The sequence below is a fragment of the Saimiri boliviensis genome, chromosome 19, assembly GCF_048565385.1.
Source record: "Saimiri boliviensis isolate mSaiBol1 chromosome 19, mSaiBol1.pri, whole genome shotgun sequence".
NCBI lineage: Eukaryota > Metazoa > Chordata > Mammalia > Primates > Cebidae > Saimiri > Saimiri boliviensis.
In genome coordinates this window covers 39152038-39172240 of record NC_133467.1, presented here as the reverse complement: position 1 = coordinate 39172240, position 20203 = coordinate 39152038, and the positions used below count along the sequence as shown (strand labels likewise).

Below are 20203 nucleotides of genomic sequence, written 5' to 3'. Positions count from 1 at the left end.
AGGCAAACAACAGATCTCAGGAAATAAGGTTTTTTTGTTTGTTGGTTTGTTGCTTTTTTTTTTTTTTTTTTTTTTTTTTTTTTAAATAAAGACAGGGTTTCACCATGTTGGCCAGGCTGGTCTTGAACTCCTGACCTCAGGTAATCCACCTGCCTCGGCCTCCCAAAATGCTGAGATTACAGGCGTGAGCTACCACGCCCAGCCGCTGTTTTGTTTTGAGACGGAGTTTCACTCTTGTTGCCCAGGCTGGAGTGTAGTGGTGCAATCTTGGCTCACTGCAACCTCTGCCGTTAGGATTCAAGTGAGTCTTCTGTTTCAGCCTCCCAAATAGCTGGGATTACAGGTGCCTGCCACCACGCCCAAATAATTTTTTGTAGTTTTAGTAGAAATGGGGTTTCGCCATGTTGGGCAGGCTGCCCTCTAACTCCTGACCTCAGGTGATCCGCCCACCTTGACCTCCAAAAGTGCTGGGATTACAGGCATGAGCCACTGCACCTGGCCAGAAATTTTATTTCCAATCCCCAGGAAGGCATTACAAATAACAGAGATAGAAACCCAAATTAAGTCTTGAAACAACTGGAGACAGGCCTGGCTGGGTGGCCAGGAGCATCCAGGCAGCAGGGATGGGACGCAGGAGAGATGCATTCCAAATAGAGACCTCCCCAGAGCCTCAGTCTGTATGTATGTGTGACTATTCAGGGACCGGGCATTGAGAACCAGAATCCCATCAGTCCCAGTGTAGCCCTAGGTGGGATTCAGAGAAGGCCGCAGCACATGAGGTCAGGGACATTACCAAGTCTGACCTTCGCCTTTGTCGCCTGCTCTGATCCCCAACAGTCCATAAATAAGTTATCCTGCACATCTCAAGGGTAGAGGCGGGGGAACAAGCCAACTAGCCATAGCCTCTGGAAGAAGGGGCAGACCTAAAGCAGAATGCAGTCTGGCTCGTGCTTCGGCCTCTGCCGACGCTCCCCAGCTGGGCGTCCAGATGTGGCTCCTCTCCCCTGTATTGGATTTAACAACTGGTCATTGAACTGCCTCGGAAGAGCACAAGAAGAGATTCTAGAAGGAGCAGGTGTCAGGATAGGGACAGGGAGTAGGGAGAGGAAGACAGGAAGGGGCGCCAGGGGAGAGAGACAGGCAGGAGAAGGGCCCTGCGAAAAGAAACCTTGAAGAGACCAGTGTGGGAATAACAGGTGTTCCGGACCCAGCAAAGCACAAGGTGGAAACCGGGAGTGTAGGAGCCGGAGCAGCAGCCCACCTGCAGTGACAGGGCCCGCGTCCGCGTCCACACTGGCTGGGCTGCCTGCTGCTGCTGATACTCCTCCTGCTGAAGCTGCTGGGCCAGCTCCAAGTCAGTCAGTCCCAGTGCGCCTTGTGGCTGCTGCTGCTGCTGCAGGGACAGAGCAATCAGGTAGTCCTGGGAAGAATAAGAGTTGCAGGTAGGCTGAAGCCCAAGGCTATTCAGGTGAGGTTTCCAAATCAGTTTTTCTGCATCCCTCAAATTCTCTAGCTCTTTCTCCCTCCAGAGCAGCACACACAGCCAAGTGCATTATCTGTGGTGCCAGAGAATACACACCAAGTGAGGAGCCGGCCTGAGGTGACCCAGAGAGTGAAGCGGCATGGGTTCGAGGGGCCTCTAGCGTTAAAATGCGTGTCGCAAAAGCTCTCCGAGGCACATGTGCTCTCCGCACTTTTCCTAAGGGCCCTACACACCTGGTCTACCTGCAGCTGCTTTTCTGGGGAGCCACTCCCACCTTCTGCTCCAGGCCCCTTGCCCAGGGAATGACTCAGGTGGAAGTCGGAGTCACAGAAGCAGCTGTCTCCATCTACATTGTGCAGGCTCTCCCATACGACTTGCTCCTCCTGTAGAAAGCCCTGGTCAGTGACCAGCAGGTACAAGTGACTCTACAAAGAAAAGAACAGAGCTCATTGCAGGCTAGATGATACAGAGGCAGTTCACTGCCAGAAATCTTCTGAGATGCACAACTGGACACCATTTGAATAGGCTGGTGTGCGAGGTGGGAGATGCCGGTATAAGCATGTGGAAGAAAGGGACATCTGAGCATATGTTCAGCTGGGTGTGAGCACGGTGGTCATTTAGGTCAAGCGTGGAGCCGTCGGGGCTGAGATGCCACACAAGACCCTGCTCCCCTCATCTCCCACTGTTCCCTGGGCTTCCCTGATGGCTCTGAGGATAAAGCCTTTGAGAACCAGAGACCCCTCCCGCTTCTGCTCAAATCCTAGAGAGCTTTGGCAGTTTCTAACTTTTTTTGGTGGGGGAGGGACACGGAGTCTTGCCCTGTTGCCCAGGCTGGAGTGCAGTGCAGTGGTGTGAGCCGAGAGGCTCACTGCAACCCCCGCCTCCTGGGTCCAAGCGACTCTCCTGCCTCAGCCTCCCGAGTAGCTGGGACTACAGGTGCGCACCACCATGCCCAGCTAATTTTTGTATTTTTAGTACAGACGGGGTTTTACCCTGTTGATCAGGCTAGTCTCGAACTCCTGACCTCGTGAACCATCCACCTCAGCCTCCCAAGGTGCTGGGATTACCGGCGTGAGCCACCGTGCCCAGTCCGGCAGTTTCTAACTTTTGAAGACCAGCATCGTTCAAAAATTCAACTGCCCCTTCCTAGGAGAGGATTGTATTTTCCTGTCCTGTTGATAGCAGGCTTATCCCTACGTCTTGCTCTGGCCAGTAGATGTGAGCAGAAATGATACGTGTCATTTCCAAACTGAAGCTCCAAGGTCTACGGCCATACCACCCTGAACGCGCCCGATCTCATCTGATCTCGGAAGCAAAGCAGGGTCGGGCCTGGTTAGGACTTGGATGGGAGACCGCCTGGGAATACGGGGTGCCGTAGGCTTTTAAAAAAAAAAAAAGGAAGAAGCAGCAGCTCTAAGCACGAGTGCACAGTGCCCCCCGCCCCGATCCCCGCATATATTCCAGATAAAGGATCCTTTGTCAGCTGGGCCGCAGAGTAAAGGTGGTGTGGGACAGAACCGCAGCCAATCCGCAGTGGACATGCAGCGGGCGTGGGAAATTAACCTTTGCCGCGGGAAACCAAACCACAGGGATTTCAGGGGTCGTTTGCTACCGCGGCTTAATCTAGCTGATCCCGACTGGACCCATGAGAAAAAGGCACGAGGAAATGAAGGCACCACAGCCCGTCGCCCCCAGACCCTCATTACCTTGTGTTTAGTCATGGTGCTAAAGTGGTTGTTTCGGAAAAAGACGCTAAGTTCTCCCTCCTTAGCAGCTGCGGTCAGCTCGCACAGCCCGTGGTAGGTCAGCTGGGCCGCCGTGGTCTCCAGGAACTGCTCCGCAATCAGGCCTGTCACAACGGCACAAGTCAGGGGAAACGGCTTAAATTCAAGGTCCCCAACAGGAAGGACCATCCAGCGAACCCCCGTCAACAGCCCCGGGGGTCAGTCCCACCTTCTGCCGTTCCCTTCTTGAAACCTGGCTGTATTCATTCACTTAGCAAATACTCAAAGAGCAGCTGCCTCGTGCCAGGCACTGGGGATACCTCAGTGAACGAAACAGAAATTCCCCAGGCTCCTTCTTGTGAAACTTACTTCTAGTGGGATGTGGTGGGAGACGACACACAATAAAAACTAAGCGGAAGGAGCCGTCATTCCCTTACGCCACATAATATCCATGAAAGGGGAGGAATGTCACCTTCTGTCACGAGGTTGGTGTCACTGGAGTGTTTGCAGGTGATGATCTTCTCCACCAGCTGGTTGTAACTCAGCTTCCCAACTGCACGCACAGCCTCAGGACTCTGCTTGGGTAGTGAGTGGGATGGGGAAATACCAAAAAAATTCAGATTTTTTTTTTTTTAAGGAAGGAAACAAAGCTCACAAGGACTGCAGCCCTGTGATGAATAGTTCCTAAACTTTTTTTTTTTTTTTTTTGAGACGGCGTTTCACTCTTTGTTACCCAGGCTGGAGTGCAATGGCGCGATCTCGGCTCACCGCAACCTCCGCCTCCTGGGTTCAAGCAATTCTCCTGCCTCAGCCTCCCCAGTAGCTGGGACTACAGGCGTGCGCCACCATACCCAGCTAATTTTTGTATATTTAATAGAGACAGGGTTTCACCATGTTAATCAGGATGGTCTCGATCTCTTGACCTCGTGATCCACCCATCTCGGCCTCCCAAAGTGCTGGGATTACAGGCGTGAGCCACCGCGCCCGGCCGGTTCCTAAACATTTTTTTTTTTTAAATTCTGGAACCGTTCGTCACAGAGTTGCTCTGCATTGCCTACATTGCCCAGGCTAGCCTCGAACTCCTCCCAGGTAGCTGGAAATACAGGCATGTGCCACCAAGTCCTGAACTTTTGATGTTTAAAGAACTGATCTATTTGCATGTAGTTTGTATTTGTATGTTACCCCCAAACTAGGTTAAAATTCAAAGAATTCTGTACTGTGTCCAGACTCCAAACCCTATTTCCCTCCCAAGCCAATCTCACCCCTAACTCCTTAACCTCTACCCCACAAAAATTTGCCTCTCTCATGTCAGCTTGAGCTGGATAAGGTCCTGGTGGGCCCTCCCACCCTCACCTGAGGATCGACAAGCCAGCCGTGGTACAGAGGTATGCCTAGGAGGTCAAAGACACTGCACTCGGGTGTATACTCAAAATCGGAGACGCCTGTGAACCGCACATTAACATCCAGACCTGTGGCCAGTTTAGGCAGCACCGTCATTGCATCGTCCACATTCTGAGGGTGGAAAACACATGATGGGTATTCTAGCCTTCTCTCCCACCATCCACTCCCACCTCCAGAAATTAAAAATTAATCTTGTTGCTTTTCTTCCCTGATTCTCTTACAAGCCATTCCATTTCTCCCTTGCCTCAACCCTTCTCCGTCGTACATAAATGAACATTGTTTTTCTTTTAGCGTCAAGGTCTCCTTTCATTCAGGCTGGAGTGCAGTGGTGTGATCCCGGCTCACTGCAGCCTCAAACTCTTGGTTTCAAGTGACCCTCCAGCCTCAGCCTTCTGAGTAACTGGGACTACAGGCACGCTCTGCCATACCGGGCTAATTCTTCAAAAAAATAATTTTTTTTTTTTTTTTTTTTGGTAGAGACAGAGGTATTACTATGTTGCCCACGCTGGCCTTGAACTCTTGGCCTCAAGTGATCCTCCCTCTTTGGCCTCTCAAAGTGCTGGGATTTCAGGCGTGAGCACCAGGCCAATGAACATATTTTCTAGGACAAAAATAAACTCCTCTGACTCCTGCAGAATAAAATTATGGTTCAAGGAAACCTCTGAAGAAGCAACAAAAGGCTTCTCTTAATAGCTCAAGATGTCCCCTGACAAACCTGCAGCCCCCTCTGCCTGCAGACCTTTTGTCTCACCTGCTGAAAATTAAGCTGAAGTCCCTCTGACTTCTCTTGGGGCTTGATGGACAGGAGGCAGTTTCCTACAAGACAGGGCCCCTTATCAGCTTACCCCACCAATTTCCCAAAAGCTAAGCTTCCTCTTCTCCTTGAGAATGGGGGTAATTTCACAGAACACAGATTTTCAGAGCTGGAAAAGACTTCAAGTCTAATCTGGACTCTTCATTTCTCAAAGGAGGAGACAGGCTCCTAAAGGTGAAGGGCCCGCCCAGAGTCACATACAAAAGCTAAGGGCAGAATTGGTGTTACAACCCAGGGCTCCTGACACCTTTGCTTTTCATTCTCCAGCCCTGCAGAGAAGCCCCATAGACCCTTACCCTCCTTGCCGTATCAGAACCCTCAAATAGAGATCCCTGAACAGTCTGGATTTCTGGCTGAGTGGATAGCTCTGGAACCCCTTGGGTAATTCCTCTCCAAGGCCCAGTCACTCACCAAGATGGGCCATGAGCTCATCCGATGTGATCACTTCCTTCTGCGGGGGGAGTTTCACCTGGAGGCAGAAGGGGTGATCACGTGTGTGCTCCCCCCACTCCGGGAAAAAGCACTAAAGGAAGAAGCCATAGAAAGGCAAGAGAGAACTCCAGTAGCAGGGTGGGGCAGGAAAAAAGGCTTGCCACTGGCACAAGGGAATGAATGTGAAATCTCGCAAGGCATGTGCATTTGCTAGGGAGTAGGAGCTATAGGGGTAGGACAGACCTTCCTCTTTTTCTTCCTTTGTTTTTAGGAAGATCTTATTTGTTCGAGCTGGAGAAATAGGGACGATAATCTGAAAAGTTTTGACCAGTTTGAGAACATCAGGATGATCAAGGAAGGAGGTCTGGGAAGAATACTCCCCGATACCTTCCGCACCCCTAACTGCAGTTCTCTTACCTTCCACTGAAGAAAGAGGATGTTCATGATGGCAAGGAGAGGGCAAGGGCCGTTAGTGCTCTGGGTGATGATCGGTGTCCGCTCTCCTTTCCAAGGGATCCACTTGACACAGTAGAAATCCGGCTCCGGCTGTCGGGTCCTGGAGGACTGAGGAAGCTCCTGGGGCATGGAGCATGCCCTCACTGTCTCTACTTCAGGCACTGTCCCAAGGGTTGGCCCCAGGGGACTTGAGCTAGCTTCAGGTGTAGGGGACTCAAGGTTGTCCCCACACTGGCCGGGCAGCAAAGCTTGGTCTGCTGGCTCCTGTTCTCCAGCCTCCCCATCAGCATCTCTTGTATCTGTGTCCTGAGGGGGCTCATCTGGGCCTGCCGGGACCTCATGGTTTTCAGGGATGACTGCTTCTACAGTCCCGGCCTTACCGGGGGCTGGATGCTCAGGCTGATGGTGTTCCATGGTCAAAAGGGAGTCCGCTGAGGGGCACTGAAGGTGTTTTCTGACTTCAGGGACTTGCCTAAGCCAGGCTTGGGATGCGAAAGAGGGGCCCGTCCAGTAAGAAGAAAATCATTGGGGTGGAAAGCAAACTAACCCAGAAAAGTCTTGGAAAAAGGAATGTAGTGTGGAAGGCTGGCTAGTGTTTGGGCATCACTGCTGGCTAGGGGCAGTATATGGGTAAACAGAAGGGCCCCGTGCTGAATTCTTTCCACCTCTAACTTGCTGTGACCAGATGAGACCAGGAGGGTACAGGGCTTCCAGGCTCGGGAGGGAAGACTGGTGGGGTTGAAGACATGGGTGGAGTGAGCTTCCCTGAAACAGGTCATGACAGGGAATGGAGAAAAGACAGCGAGAAAGGGAGAGCACGAAGGAGAAAGAAGGAAAAGAGATGGAGAAAGAAATGTTAATCTACATTAACTAACGGTTATGTTATTCATATGACGATCTTTAGCTTACTCTAACAGGCATCACATCAGTAACCCCTTCATAGCCAGGATAGGGATATTCCTCTGCCCTACCCCACATCCTGCCCCTTCACACAACATCCTAAGCATACACAGGCTGCTTGTATTTTTAGGGATACCTTCTCTGTCTCGCCCAACCTTGAAAGACCAACAGTCACATAGCGCTGGGGTGGAGAAGGGAGGAGGCACAGGGAGTTAGTGCAGTGCCCCTAAAGGTGAAATGCTGGTGAGGAAGGGGAAGTCTTTCTCCTCCAAGGGCTCTCCTGAACCTTACACAATCCCAAACCACAATATAAAGGCCTTGGGTGGGGTTTCCTGTAAGCTGGGAGGGGAAATGTAGCTTGTGGGGACTGGAATCAGAGACTGGTTCTGACAAGTAACTTCAGATTAGGGTCACAAAAGGCGAAAAGCACTCCCCACAAGTTCTCCCAGAAAGCCTCTTTTCCAAGAGGGAGTCTCAACCGGGCGCAGTGGCTCAAGCCTGTTATTTCAGCACTTTGGCAGGCCGAGGTGGGCGGATCACGAGGTCAGGAGTTTGAGACCAGCCTGGCCTATATAGTGAAACCCCGTCTCTAGTAAAAATAGAAAAAAATTAGCCAAGCATGGTGGTGCATGCCTGTAATCCAAGCTACTTGGGAGGCTGAGGCAGGAGAATCGCTTGAATCCGGGAGATGGAGGTTGCAGTGAGCTGAGATTCAGCCACTGCACTCCAGCCTAGGCAACAGAGTGAGACTCCATTTCCAAAAAAAAAGACGGAGTCTCGCTCTTTCACTAGGCTGGAGTGCAATGGCGCGATCTTAGCTCACTGCAACCTCCGCCTCCCGGGTTCAAGCGATTCTCCTGCCTCAGCCTCCTGAGTAGCTGGGATTACAGGCACACGCCACCATGCCCAGCTAATTTTTTGTATTTTTAATAGAGACGGGGTTTCACCATGTTGACCAGGATGGTCTCGATCTCTTGACCTCGTGATCCAACCACCTCGGCCTCCCAAAGTGCTGGGATTACAGGCTTAAGCCACCGCGCCCGGCCTAGTCAAATTTCTTTTAGTTACATTGAGACAGGGTCTCGCTTTGTTGCCCAGGCTGGTCTCAACTCCTGGGCTCAAGCAATCCGCCCTCCTCAGCCTCCCGAAGTGCTGGGATTATAGGTGTGAGCCACAGTGCCCAGATGCAATAAGCATCTGTTGACAGCTAGAGCTGAGACCGCAACTTTTCCTCAGTTCATGTTTTTCTTTCCAGAAATTGCCTAAACCCAGAGAATACTCTCTTGCCCACTTTTTCTATGAAACATGAAAATGCTGATTATTGATTTACATAACAATACTCCCTCTACATTCACCTACCTGAAGCTTTCTGTCTACTCCCACACAGGTCATTTTAGATGTGAGCACCAGACGTGTTTAACCTGCTCTCTATCAGCACTTGAGGCACACTGAGGCAAGCACAGACAGACATCTAACTAATGCTGTGGGTATAAATAATAAAAACCACAATCCTGCCCTTTGGAAAACATCTCCCTTCAATCTTCTTGCTCCCCTTCCACTCTTTATCAGGGAGAGAAACAGGGAGAAATTAAACTAATTAGGGGCTGGGCACAGTGGCTCATGTCTGTAATCCCAGCACTTTGGGAGGCTGAGGAGGGCAGATCGCTTGAGGTCAAGAGTTCTAGATCAGCCTGGCCAACATGTTGAAACCCCGTGTGTACTAAAAATACAAAAATTCACCAGTGGCACAGGCCTGTAGTTCCAGCTGCTTGGGAGGCTGAGGTGGAAGAATTGCTTGAACCCGAGAGGTGGAGGTTGCAGTGAGCTGAGATTTTGACACTGCACTACAGCCTGGGCGACAGAGCAAGACCCCATCTCAAAAAAAACCCACAAAATAAAATAAATTAAACTAGTTAGAAATCTTGTCTTTTCTCCACCCTCCTCCTAACCTGAGACTGCTTCCTTCTTGTAAACCTACAGGAATTTGAGGTGAGGTTGAAAACATTAAAGTTACTCAAATAAAATAAGTCTAGTCACTCAAATTGATTACCCTCTTGATTCACATATATTTATGCTAGCTGCATATCATTTACATGTTGTTAATTTAGAATCAGAGTCGCAAAAATTGCCTGCAGGCCTTACACTTTTCTTTTCCTCTCTCCTTCTCTCTCTCCTTTCTTCCTCCCCTTAAATGACACTTAGGATGAACCGCAAAGCAGATGCCAGAGCCTGGGAAAGTGAAAAAGCTTGAAGAAAAGCAGGAGCAGGCTGCATTTCTTATCTTTTCTGTCCAGGGCCAGAAATGATCAATGATGAAGTGGGGGGTTGGGCAGCCAGCTGGCTAGAGAGGTAAGCCAAAGGAACCCAGGAGTGGACACCCAAGGGAGTAGGATCTCAGAAGAACTGGGCAGAGCTAAATGGGCTAAGTCTTAAGAGGCAGGAGCAGGACATGTAATGGAGGGTTTCTTTCTTTTTTCTTTTTTTTTTTTGAGATGGAGTCTTGCTCTGTCACCAGGCTAGAGTGCAGTGGCGTGATGTCGGCTCACTCCAACCTCCCCCTCCCAGATTAAAGCGATTTTCCTGCCTCAGCCTCCCAAGTAGCTGGGACCACAGGCGTGCGCCACCATGCCCACCTAATTTTTGTATTTTTAGTAGAGATGGGGTTTCACCATGTTGGCCAGAATGGTCTCGATCTCTTGATCTGCCTGCCTCAGCCTCCCACAGTGCTGGGATTACAGGTGTGAGCTGCCACGCCCAGCCTGTAATGGAGGATTTCCACTCTGCAAGGTCCACTGCTGCTGGGGACAGCATGGAGCATTTCAGTGTAGGAAAGAATGAGGGAGAGGATACTGAGGCAAATCAAAGTTTTATTCCTTTCCTCCTCTTTCTCAGTTCCTCAAGTCCTACACTTTCTCTCCAGCTGGCATTATAGTAGTGGATGAGGGAGTTAAAATAGCCCTGGTTCCTCCCTAGTCAGCCGAAAGTTGGAAGAAGCATGTAAAACAGGCATGTAGCTTCAAGAAGACGTTCCTCCTCTCCCTAGGAACGAGTCCCTTTCTGCCCCCCTCCAATCTCTTTCTCAGTCTGACATACGTCTTCATGCAATCAATTGTTTAGGTTTTCTTTCTTTCTTTCTTTCTTTCTTTCTTTTTCCTGAGATGGAGTTTTGCTCTTATTGCTCAGTCTGGAGTGCAATGACACAATCTCGGCTCACCGCAACCTCCGCCTTTAGGGTTCAAGTGATTCTCCTGCCTCAGCCTCCCAAGTAGCTGGGATTACAGGTGCCCACCACCACGCCCAGTTAATTTTTTGTATTTTTAGTAGAGATGGGGTTTCATCACGTTGGCCAGGCTAGTCTTGAACTCCTGACCTCAGATGATCCACCCGTCTCAGCCTCCCAGAACGCTGGGATTACAGGCATGAGCCACCACGCCCCGCAATAGTTTAGATTTTCATCTCAGAATATGTCAACCATCTCCACAGTGCCCTGTCTACTTGCTCACAAGGAGAGGGGGGAGGGTTTCGTGATTTCATTAAAAGGAGGAGGACCACGCAGTATCCGCTTTACACCTCTCTCCTGCCTTAGCTTCTCTAAGCAATCCAGACCTGTCGACCGGAGGTGGAAGGACAGCAGGTGTCAACTCCCCAGGAGAAGGGTGGGAGAAGAGGTGAAGAAGACGATTAAAATAAAGTTTTTACCTTAAAGAAGTGGGTGCTGTTCCAAGACTGAGAAGGAGAGTTCAGCTGTGGCAAGGCGATGGGGGAGGTGGGTGCAGCGAGGGGGGCTGCCAGTGCCAATTGCCTTCCAGCTGTCAACGCCTGAGTTTATACAGGTTTACTCAGCTTTATGAGCGGCGGTCCTGGCTGGGTTGTGGCTGCTTCCGGACTCACGCCCAGTACTGGGGGCACCGGAGGAGGCTGAAGGCAGGCAGGGGCGCAGCCCAGCTGCTCCAGGTGGCTCAGAACGTCTTCAGGATTCCTGAGTCGCCCGGTCTAGGGCACGCGCTCCAGGCCCTGACTACCAGCTGGTTTTCAAAGGAAGTTTGTGGTTTTTCTTTTCTTCTCTCTCTTTTTTTTTTTTTTTTTTTTTTTTTTTTTTTTTCTCATCGGGACGAAGAAAAATTAGTCAAGGACGAGCTCCCTGGAGGAGGAGGGGGCCTGCCCAGCACTGGTGGATTTCCATCAGGGCTTTCTGACCCGGTCAGCAGCTTGGTGATCAGCAGAGAGGGAGAGAGAAACAGGAGAGAAAAACAACAGACCCTTTCTCTTCCCTCCGCCCGCCTCTGGAAGGGACGGAGCGCTTGTGCCTCTCTGGTGAGAACAGGGAAGAGCAAGTGCCCTTGCGGAGTGGGGAGGAGCAGGGCTGGACAGAAGCAGCTTGTTGGATCTGAGGTTTCTCTCTGAGTTTGGCAGTCCTTTGCTCCAGATCCACAGAAGCAGGACCAAGGAGCACGATATTTGCATATATTACTCAGTGTTAATGAGTAATGTTAAAAAACAAACAAAAACCCAGCTCTTTTCCCTCTGGAGCCCTCCAGAGAGGGCTCCTTTTCGTCCTTGCCGGATCTTTTTTAAGTCTAGAAATGAAACTGGTTGGGTTGTGCGCCTGGGAGAGCGCAGAGGGTGTGGGAGAAGCCCCAGGCTATGGGAAGAGCGCACAGCAGAGAAAGAACTCGCAGAACCGGCAGGAGACCCAACCAACACCCCTGTGCTCTGGATCTTGGTTCCACCGCAGGCCTCAGCCTCTCATCAGTCACCTCCCCTCAATTTACAGCTGGGGAAGCAGGAAAAGCTGGTGTGAGGTTGATGGTAGGAAAGATAGGGATAGATAAATAAACGAGGGAATATTTGACGGTGAGCTTCCATTTATTTGCAGTACCTGCACTGCCCTGCGGCTGGAAAGTGGCAGTTAAGGGAGGTTGGAACCTAATTCTGCATTCTGAAGGGTCCCCTAGACTCTATGTACAGGACTGCCACAGGATGAAGCTTCAAGCCACTCTGAAGGCTGAAAGAGCAGTTGGAACAATTAGGGAGGCAGAGAGCAAAAAGCCAAGGTTACAACCGTCCAAGAAAGGAAGGAGAAGATATCTGACGAGGCGGTAGAAAAATAAAAAAACAGGCTAGAGTGGCAAAGGAAGCAGCAGCAAGAGTTGGCAGGAGACTGCAGGTATTAAGTAAACAAGAGAGGTCAAAGATTATTCTAATGTTCTCCTAACATGAACAACCACAAAACTGACGGCGATTGAGTCAGTTCGGTTAAGGAGAGAGTTTCCAGAAAGAAGACGAATATCTCTTCTGCCAAGTGTCCTTTAAAATGTCAACCGGATGCTCTGTGCGATGCATGGAAAGATGTTATACTTAGCCCGATCTGAGAGGGAACGTTCAGATGCTACCACAACGGGTTACTGTGACACAGACATTTGTTTGTCAAACGACTGATCACTCAGAAAACTCTCCTTCCCTCGGTTGCTATGGCCATTGCGGAGCGGCGAGACTACGTTTCCCACAACGCCCCGCGCCACGCCCCCTTGGCCTCTCCGGAAAGACGTCCCAGGAGCCTCTGGGCGTAGAGCCCCGCCTCCGCCGCTGGGGGCGGGGCGACGCCGGGCTCAGGAGCGCCCGCTTACGCACTTCCTCCCGGGGTCGGAGGCCGATTCGCCGTATGGCGGGTTCGAGTCCCGCCTCCTGACTCTGGTCTCTAGCCCCTGAGTCCCGGGCTAGGTGCATTCGCCGGGGAACCTCTCCTCGACCTGGGGCGACGGCGTACTTTGGGCTTCATCATGGAGGACTACCTGCAGGGTTGTCGAGCTGCTCTGCAGGTAACCGATTCCTGTCTGTGACTGTAAGGAATGGAGCACGGGGTCCAGGAAGGACGAAGACGTGGGATCTGGGGGAGCCTCGACGTCCGTGCGGAGGGAACACTATGTTGTGGGGAGGCGGGGTTGGGGCCTGATCAGGTTTGGGGCATGAGGAGCGAGAAGCCAGTTTACGAGTGTGAGCATGCTGCTTGCTCAGTCTCCCGGTTTTTGGCTCCCCGCCTTGGGGGTCCGCCCGAGAGCGGGGAGAAGTCTTGGGTCTGAGTCCTGCATTTGAGCCTCTGCTTGCTGTCGTCTTGGTCAGTTCCGTCAAAAGGACCAGGACTGTGCCGCCGCCAGCCGAGCCCCGCGAGGTGTGTTTATTCTTTTCTCCCCGCCCCTCTTTCAGTTCTCTGCTCCCAAGGCCTCGCTTGGCCCACTGGCCTCCAGGTGAACCTCGGGGGTGTGGAGGGAACCGGTGCTCACGGCTTTATTTCCTCTGAATGGCAGTTTCTGTCTGGCGGGCTGAACTCATTTCTAGGTTAGAAGTGGTCGTGGTATTTTACTTTAGTGTTTTTAAGCCAAACATACAGAATCCATCAAGCACATTTCTTGACCCACAACCAGCATTCCTTTGCCTCCAGGTTTCTCCTTTGGCCTTAACGCACACAAATGACGTAAAAATTCTCCACTTGGATAAGCACAAAGAGTGTTTGGAATCAAAACCATAAATACAACTACTGACTGCTTTGTGGCTTATCCGTGGTGCTCTCTGAGCCAGCTGGACTCACCCAGCCATGCTAAGCTGTCATGAGGCATTAGGCTGTTAATCCCAGTTAGCAGCAAAAAGCTAACCAGAGAGAGGCTCCAGGAGGTCACCTGGCCCCTCTACTTTGAGTTATTCTGCCCTGAAGAAACTTAGATGGCTGGCTGAGCTTTCCTTTGTAGATATCTTAAACTCTACAAATTCTCCTGGGGCACAGATTCTGTTGTTTGTTTGTTTGAAACAAGAGTCTCACTCTGTCACTCAGGCTGGAGTGCAATGGCACAATCTTGGCTCACTGCAACCTCTGCTTCCCGAGTTCAAGTGATTCTCCTGCCTCAGCCTCTTGAGTAGCTGGGATCACAGGCATGTGCCACCCCGCCCGGCTAAGTTTTGTATTTTTAGTAGAGATGGAATTTCGCCACGTTATCCAGACTGGTCTCGAACTCCTGACCTCATGATCCGCCTGCTGTGACCTCCCAAAGTGCTGGGATTACAGGCGTGAGCCGTCGTGCCCGGCCCAGATTCTGGTCCTTAACAAATCCTGAAAGTCAGTTAATTCCTGCTGCAGACGTAGCTGCTGGAATAAAATGAATTGTCTTCATACTGAATTGGGGAGAAGGTCCATTTTAACACCAATTACATAGACATTTTCCTTGGGAAAACAAATTTGGGGACAGCTCTTTCAATGCATGAGGCCATTTGGAAGCCATCCCTTTTAGTCACCTCTGATTCCACCACAGGGCACTTATTGGAAGACTAATGTAGGGTTTTGTGACACTGTTCTAAGTGCTAAACACTTAAATTTCCCCCCCAGGTAACCCAAATGACCGGTCTCTTTTTTTTTTTTTTGAGACGGAGTTTCGCTCTTGTTACCCAGGCTGGAGTGCAATGGCGCGATCTCGGCTCACCGCAACCTCCGCCTCCTGGGTTCAGGCAATTCTCCTGCCTCAGCCTCCTGAGTAGCTGGGATTACAGGCACGCGCTACCATGCCCAGCTAATTTTTTTTTTTTTTTTTAGTAGAGACGGGGTTTCACCATGTTGACCAGGATGGTCTTGATCTCTCGACCTCGTGATCCACCCGCCTCGGCCTCCCAAAGTGCTGGGATGACAGGCTTGAGCCACCGCGCCCGGCCGGCCGGTCTCTTTTCTACCATTTGGTAAAGAGCCCTTGGACCTGAAACCTCACCAAATAGTATTTATTTGTATTCATCTACTCCCTGGCATGTATCCTCCAGAGCAGGCGTCCCCAAACTTTTTACACAGGGGGCCAGTCCACTGTCCCTCAGACCGTTGGAGGGCTGCCACATACTGTGCTCCTCTCACTGACCACCAATGAAAGAGGTGCCCCTTCCTGAAGTGCGGTGGGGGGGCCGGATCAATGGCCTCAGGGATTGCATGTGGCCCGCGGGCGGTAGTCTGGGGACACCTGCTCCAGAGCCTCCCCCACCGCCAGGTTAATAGTATAGTCTCTATTTTTATTCTGTGTTTGTTTGTTTATTTATTTTGAGCCAGGGTCTCACTCTGTTGCGCTGGCTGGAGTGCAGTAGTGTGATCACCCCCCAGTCTCAAGTGATCCTCCCACCTCAGCCTCCCATTAAAGCTTCAACTATAGGCATGTGCCACCATGCAGGACTAATTTTTTGTATTTTTGTAGAGACATGGTCTCGCCATGTTGCCCAATCTGGTCTTGAACTCCTGGACTCAAGCAATCCCTCTGGCCTGGCTCCCCAGAGTGCTGGAATTACAGGTGTGAGCCACTGTGCCCGGCCCTAATAGTATATTCTCTACAGCAATATGAAGCTGGAAAAATACTTGATTTTTCCAATATTGCTGGCATCTTAACTTTAATCTCCCTGCATTCTTCCCCGAAGGAGCAAGATCTAGATCTTCTTTTCAAACTTGTAAACTTGTAAAAGGTGAGATTGTGTTCTTAGAGCTTTCATCACCACATAGCCTCTCCAGGGCCTGGAGAAATGAGAAAAGTAGACTCTAGGAAAGTTAGCAGATGAACTGATGGCAAGACATACTGGTAGATGCCAACAATTTAGATTGCTTTAATTTTTTTTTTTTTTTTTTTTTTTTTTTTTTTTTTTTGAGATGGAGTCTTGGTCTGTCGCCCAGGCTGAGTGCAGTGGTGCAATCTCAGCTCATTGCAATCTCCACTTTGCAAATTCAGGTGATTCGCCTGCCTCAGCCTCCTGAGTAGCTGGGATTACAAGCGTGCGCCACCATGCCTGACTAACTTTTGTATTTTTAGTAGAGACAGGGTTTCACCATGTTGGCCAGGCTGGTCTCAAACTCCTGACCTCAAGTGATCCACCTGCCTTGGCCTCTCAAAGTGCTGGGATTACAGATGGAGCCACCATGTCCTGCCTAGATTGCTTTAAATTATAGAAGTAGCAAATGTGCACTTAATGAACAATGAACAAATTTAAATACCAAAAGGATATGAAATGAAAATAATAAGCCAGGCGCAGTGGCTCAAGCCTGTAATTCCAGCACTTTGGGAGGCCGAGGCGGGTGGATCACGAGGTCTAGAGATTGAGACCATCCTGGTCAACATGGTGAAACCCCGTCTCTACTAAAAATACAAAAAATTAGCTGGGCGTGGTGGCGCGTGCCTGTAATCCCAGCTACTCAGGAGGCTGAGGCAGGAGAATTGCCTGAACCCAGGAGGCGGAGGTTTTGGTGAGCCAAGATCGTGCCATTGCACTTCAGCCTGGGTAACAAGAGCGAAACTCTGTCTCAAAAAAAAAGAAAATGATAAAGATCCTCTTTCTTCTCTCCTCTCCATCCAGTTCTCCAGAGGCCACCTGTTAGGTTTCTTTTGTAAACAGAGATGATTTAGACAGATATACTCTTAAGTTTGAATGTTCCTCTTAAACTATAGTTTAATGATAACTTTCAGGAAATCATGAATGCTCCTCTTTGCACAGGATAAAGACAGCTAGTAATCCCGCCAAGTCTCCCATTACTACCACATTTTTAGCATTTGATACCAGAGAAGTTTTTGACAGCCTCTGTCTCAGGGATAATAGGATGTTCCATTAAAAAATTTTTTTTTTAAATTTAACTAAATGTCCTATTTATGGTGACTCATCTTTCACTTTTAGGAAGGAGGAATCTTTGCTTCAGGGTGGGGCTGCATTGCAGTTTAGGTGTTCATCCAGGAGCCTTTGGATAATGCATTGTGTGCATTTCTCAGGCATGAGGCAGGAATCAGGAGCTGGGTCTCCTTAGAAATGTGCTGTCCTGGCATCAGTAGTTTTCCCATTTTCTCTGCTGAGAGGTTTCATCTCTCCCTGGCTTTCTGTCTTGTTTATTTTTCTCCCCCATCAACTATTCCGAAGAGTAGTTACACCATATTTAGCTTCAGAGGGGAAGTGGTTTCCTTTGCCAGTCTAACCCCCTCCCTGCCCCCTTCTCGAGAGGCCACAAAGAACATATCAGGATAAGAGAGTCATTTCAACTAGTGTGTCTTTAAAAAAGAAAGAAAGAAAGAAAGAAAAAAGGTTTGTATTTATTTACTTGTGGCTCTCAGATTGTATTTCTTCCATGGGCAGCTTAGGTTTCCTCATGCTGCTAAGTATAGCTGTTTTTTCCCGAACTCTTTCTCTGATGCTCAGAAAACTGAGGCTGCTGGGCTTGTGCTTTCAGCTGGCGGAGGATGGGCTTGGAATTAAGGGTTACGCATGTGTTTCCTAAAGAAGAAGAGAGTGGCCGGGTGCCTTGGCGCGTGCCTGTAGTCCCAGCTACTCGGGAGGCTGAGGTGGGAGGATCGCTTGAGCCCAGGAGTTCCGGGCTGTAGTGTCCTATGCCGATCGGGTGTCCACACTAAGTTCGGCATCAATATGGTGACCTCCCGGGAGCGGGGGACCACCACGTTGCCTAAGGAGAGGTGAACCAGCCCAGGTCAGAAACGGAGCAGGTAAAAACTCCCATGCTGATCAGTAGTGGGATCGCGCCTGTGAATAGCCACTGCACTCCAGCCTGGGCAACATAGTGAGACTCCATCTCTAAAAAAAAAGAAGAGAGTGATGTCTTAGGAGTTCGGCAGCCGCACACTCGGTTTTCCCAGGGTAGTCTTGGTTTTCCCCAGTATAATCATTAATAGCACCGCTTTCCATTCTCATAAGTGTCCCAGTTTGAACAATAAAGGACATGGTCACCCACCACATAAACCATGTTAAGGATCAGGGATACATGACCATGAACAGACAGGAAGCTCCTTAAGATAGAAGTTAAGTTCTGTCTCAGAGCCACCAGTGCGAGAAGCTGGAGGTTCAGAGGAAGAGGATTGCTTTGGGCTGGGTGGTCAGGGGGGCTTCACAGAGCAAGGGGGCTTCAGGCTGACGTGAACAACCGGGAGAAGTGGAGAAAGAAGATGGGAGGGCCGGGCGCGGTGGCTCAAGCCTGTAATCCCAGCACTTTGGGAGGCCGAGGCGGGTGGATCACGAGGTCAAGAGATCGAGACCATCCCGGTCAACATGGTGAAACCCCGTCTCTACTAAAAATACAAAAAATTAGCTGGGCATGGTGGCACGTGCCTGTAATCCCAGCGACTCAGGAGGCTGAGACAGGAGAATTGCCTGAACCCAGGAGGCGGAGGTTGCGGTGAGCCGAGATCGCGCCATCGCACTCCAGCATGGGTTACAAGAGCGAAACTCCGTCTCAAAAAAAAAAAAAAAAAGAAGAAGATGGGAGGGAGCACGTCTTTACTATTTACAGCATAGGCACTTACGGTACTATTTAATCCTCCTGACAACTTCATGAAACTGGTTACAATATTATTCTCTCCTTTTTTTTTTGAGACAGAGTCTCGCACTGTAGCCCAGGCTGGAGTGCAATGGCATGATCTCGGCTCACTGCAACCTCCACCTCCCGGGTTCAAGCAATTCTCCCTGCTTCAGCCTCCCAAGTAGCTGAGATTACAAGCACCTGCCACCAGGCCTGGCTAATTTTTTTTTTTTTTTTTTTTTTTTTTTTTTTTGAGATGGAGTCTCTCAAGCTGGAGTGCAGGGTTTTGATCTTGGCTCGCTGCAACCTCTGCCTCCCCAGGTTCAAGTGATTGTTCTACCTCAGCCTCCCTGGGACTACAGGTATGCACCACCACACCTGGCTAATTTTTTGTGTTTTTAGTAGAGACCAGGTTTCACTATGTTGGCCAGGCTGGTCTTCTGGGCCTCAGGTGATCCACCTGCCTTGGCCTCCCAAAGTGCTGGGATTATAGGCATAAGCCACCACGCCCGGCTTATTCTCATTTTTATATGAGGAAAATGAGGCTTAGAGGGGCCAAAGTCCTGCAACAAATAAGAAGCAAAGCTGGAATTCAACCCCAAAGTCTGTGATCTTTTCAAGTAGTAGTTCTGCTTTCAGAGAAGAAATAGTGCAAAGGGCAGAGCTGGGAATATGCACATCATGGTTTGTGGGTGGTGAATAGTCCAGTCAGGCTAGGGTGACAGTGGGTGTTGACAGGGGAGAGGAATGTCGCCGCCTCCCTTGGTCACCACAGTTCCAAGATTTGCTGCAAGTCCCAAATATTTCCCCCTGACCCTTTTTTTAAAATAAATTGTAGGATCAACCAGGTATTTTCTTTCTTTCTTTCTTTCTTTCTTTCTTTCTTTCTTTCTTTCTTTCTTTCTTTTGAGACAGCATTTTGCTCTTGTTGCCCAGGCTGGAGTGCAATGGCACAATCTTGGAGTGCAATGGCATGATCTCTACCTCCCAGGTTCAAGAGATTGTTCTGCTTCAGCCTCCCGAGTAGCTGGTATTACAGGTGTGCACCACCACACCCGACTAATTTTGTGTTTTTTTTAGTAGAGACAGGGTTTCTCCATGTTGGTCAGGGTGGTCGCGAACTCCCGACCTCAGGTGTCCACCCGCCGCAGCCTACCAAAGTGCTGGGATTACAGGTGTGAGCCACCGCACCCAGCCAGTATTCCTTTTGTATTCATTCCTTTCGATTGCTCTCTGGGTTTGGCTGAGCGCAACTGATTCATTATTCACCTTCCTCCAGAGATGATTTCTCCTGAAGAATTTCCTTCAGAGCCATGAAGTTGTATTTGGTCCCTACTTTGTGCTTTAACATTATCTTCATGGTGAGGATCTAACTAAGCCCAATTCAGCCGCTGCTTGCAGTGAAGCAATACTGATGTAAATGCATGGGGAAAGGTTCTTCAGCGTCTCTTTGGACCCAGCAGTAGGTCTCTCCTGCTTGCTCTGCCTTTTCTCTGCTGCTCTTACCTTTTTCCTCCAGAGTCAGGGCCATATGCCTCATGTTTATATAGTTTCCTCTCCAAAGAACACTCGCTCCACCTAACGGCTTCAGTGAGCAAGTCATTTCTGCTGCCACTTAGCCCCACAGCCATCTGGGCCATTCTTGGTCTCCAGGAAACAGAGGTCTCTGGTATCAGAGGAATTGTTATAGTATT

The 20203-nt window shown here is 50.0% G+C and overlaps 2 protein-coding genes and 1 non-coding gene across 7 annotated transcripts in view; 2 read left to right on the top strand and 1 right to left on the bottom strand.

Annotated features, from left to right (window-relative positions):
* Positions 1-494: 494 nt before the first annotated feature.
* On the bottom strand, positions 495-11805 carry MINDY1 (MINDY lysine 48 deubiquitinase 1). 4 transcript variants are annotated; one of them, XM_074390134.1, is made up of 10 exons: positions 10910-11804; positions 6272-7075; positions 5834-5891; positions 5360-5424; positions 4561-4719; positions 3680-3785; positions 3190-3332; positions 1717-1908; positions 1262-1393; positions 495-1004 (listed from the first exon to the last, which is right to left on the bottom strand). In XM_074390134.1, exons 2-10 carry the CDS (start codon positions 6722-6724, stop codon positions 924-926), a joined length of 1389 nt encoding a protein of 462 aa, XP_074246235.1. In that variant the 5' UTR covers positions 6725-7075; positions 10910-11804; the 3' UTR covers positions 495-923. The 4 variants fall into 4 exon arrangements, with proteins under 4 accessions (XP_074246235.1, XP_074246234.1, XP_010328023.2 ...); XM_074390133.1 differs by having other exon boundaries at positions 1262-1420; positions 10910-11803; XM_010329721.3 differs by having other exon boundaries at positions 1262-1420; positions 3680-3782; positions 10910-11802.
* LOC120360203 (5S ribosomal RNA) lies at positions 2746-2864 on the top strand. The gene has a single exon (XR_005576781.1). It is a non-coding gene; the product is annotated as a 5S ribosomal RNA (ribosomal RNA).
* Positions 11806-12791: 986 nt separating the features above from the next.
* PRUNE1 (prune exopolyphosphatase 1) overlaps positions 12792-20203 on the top strand; it is a 34002-nt gene continuing 26590 nt past the window's right edge. Inside the window, exon 1 of one of the 2 annotated variants that reach the window (XM_039460134.2) lies at positions 12792-13029. In XM_039460134.2, coding sequence (XP_039316068.1) covers positions 12991-13029 — 39 coding nt within the window. In that variant the 5' untranslated portion in view covers positions 12792-12990. Of the gene's footprint in view, positions 13380-20203 lie in introns of both variants that reach the window. The other variant, XM_074390136.1, reaches the window with a different exon arrangement.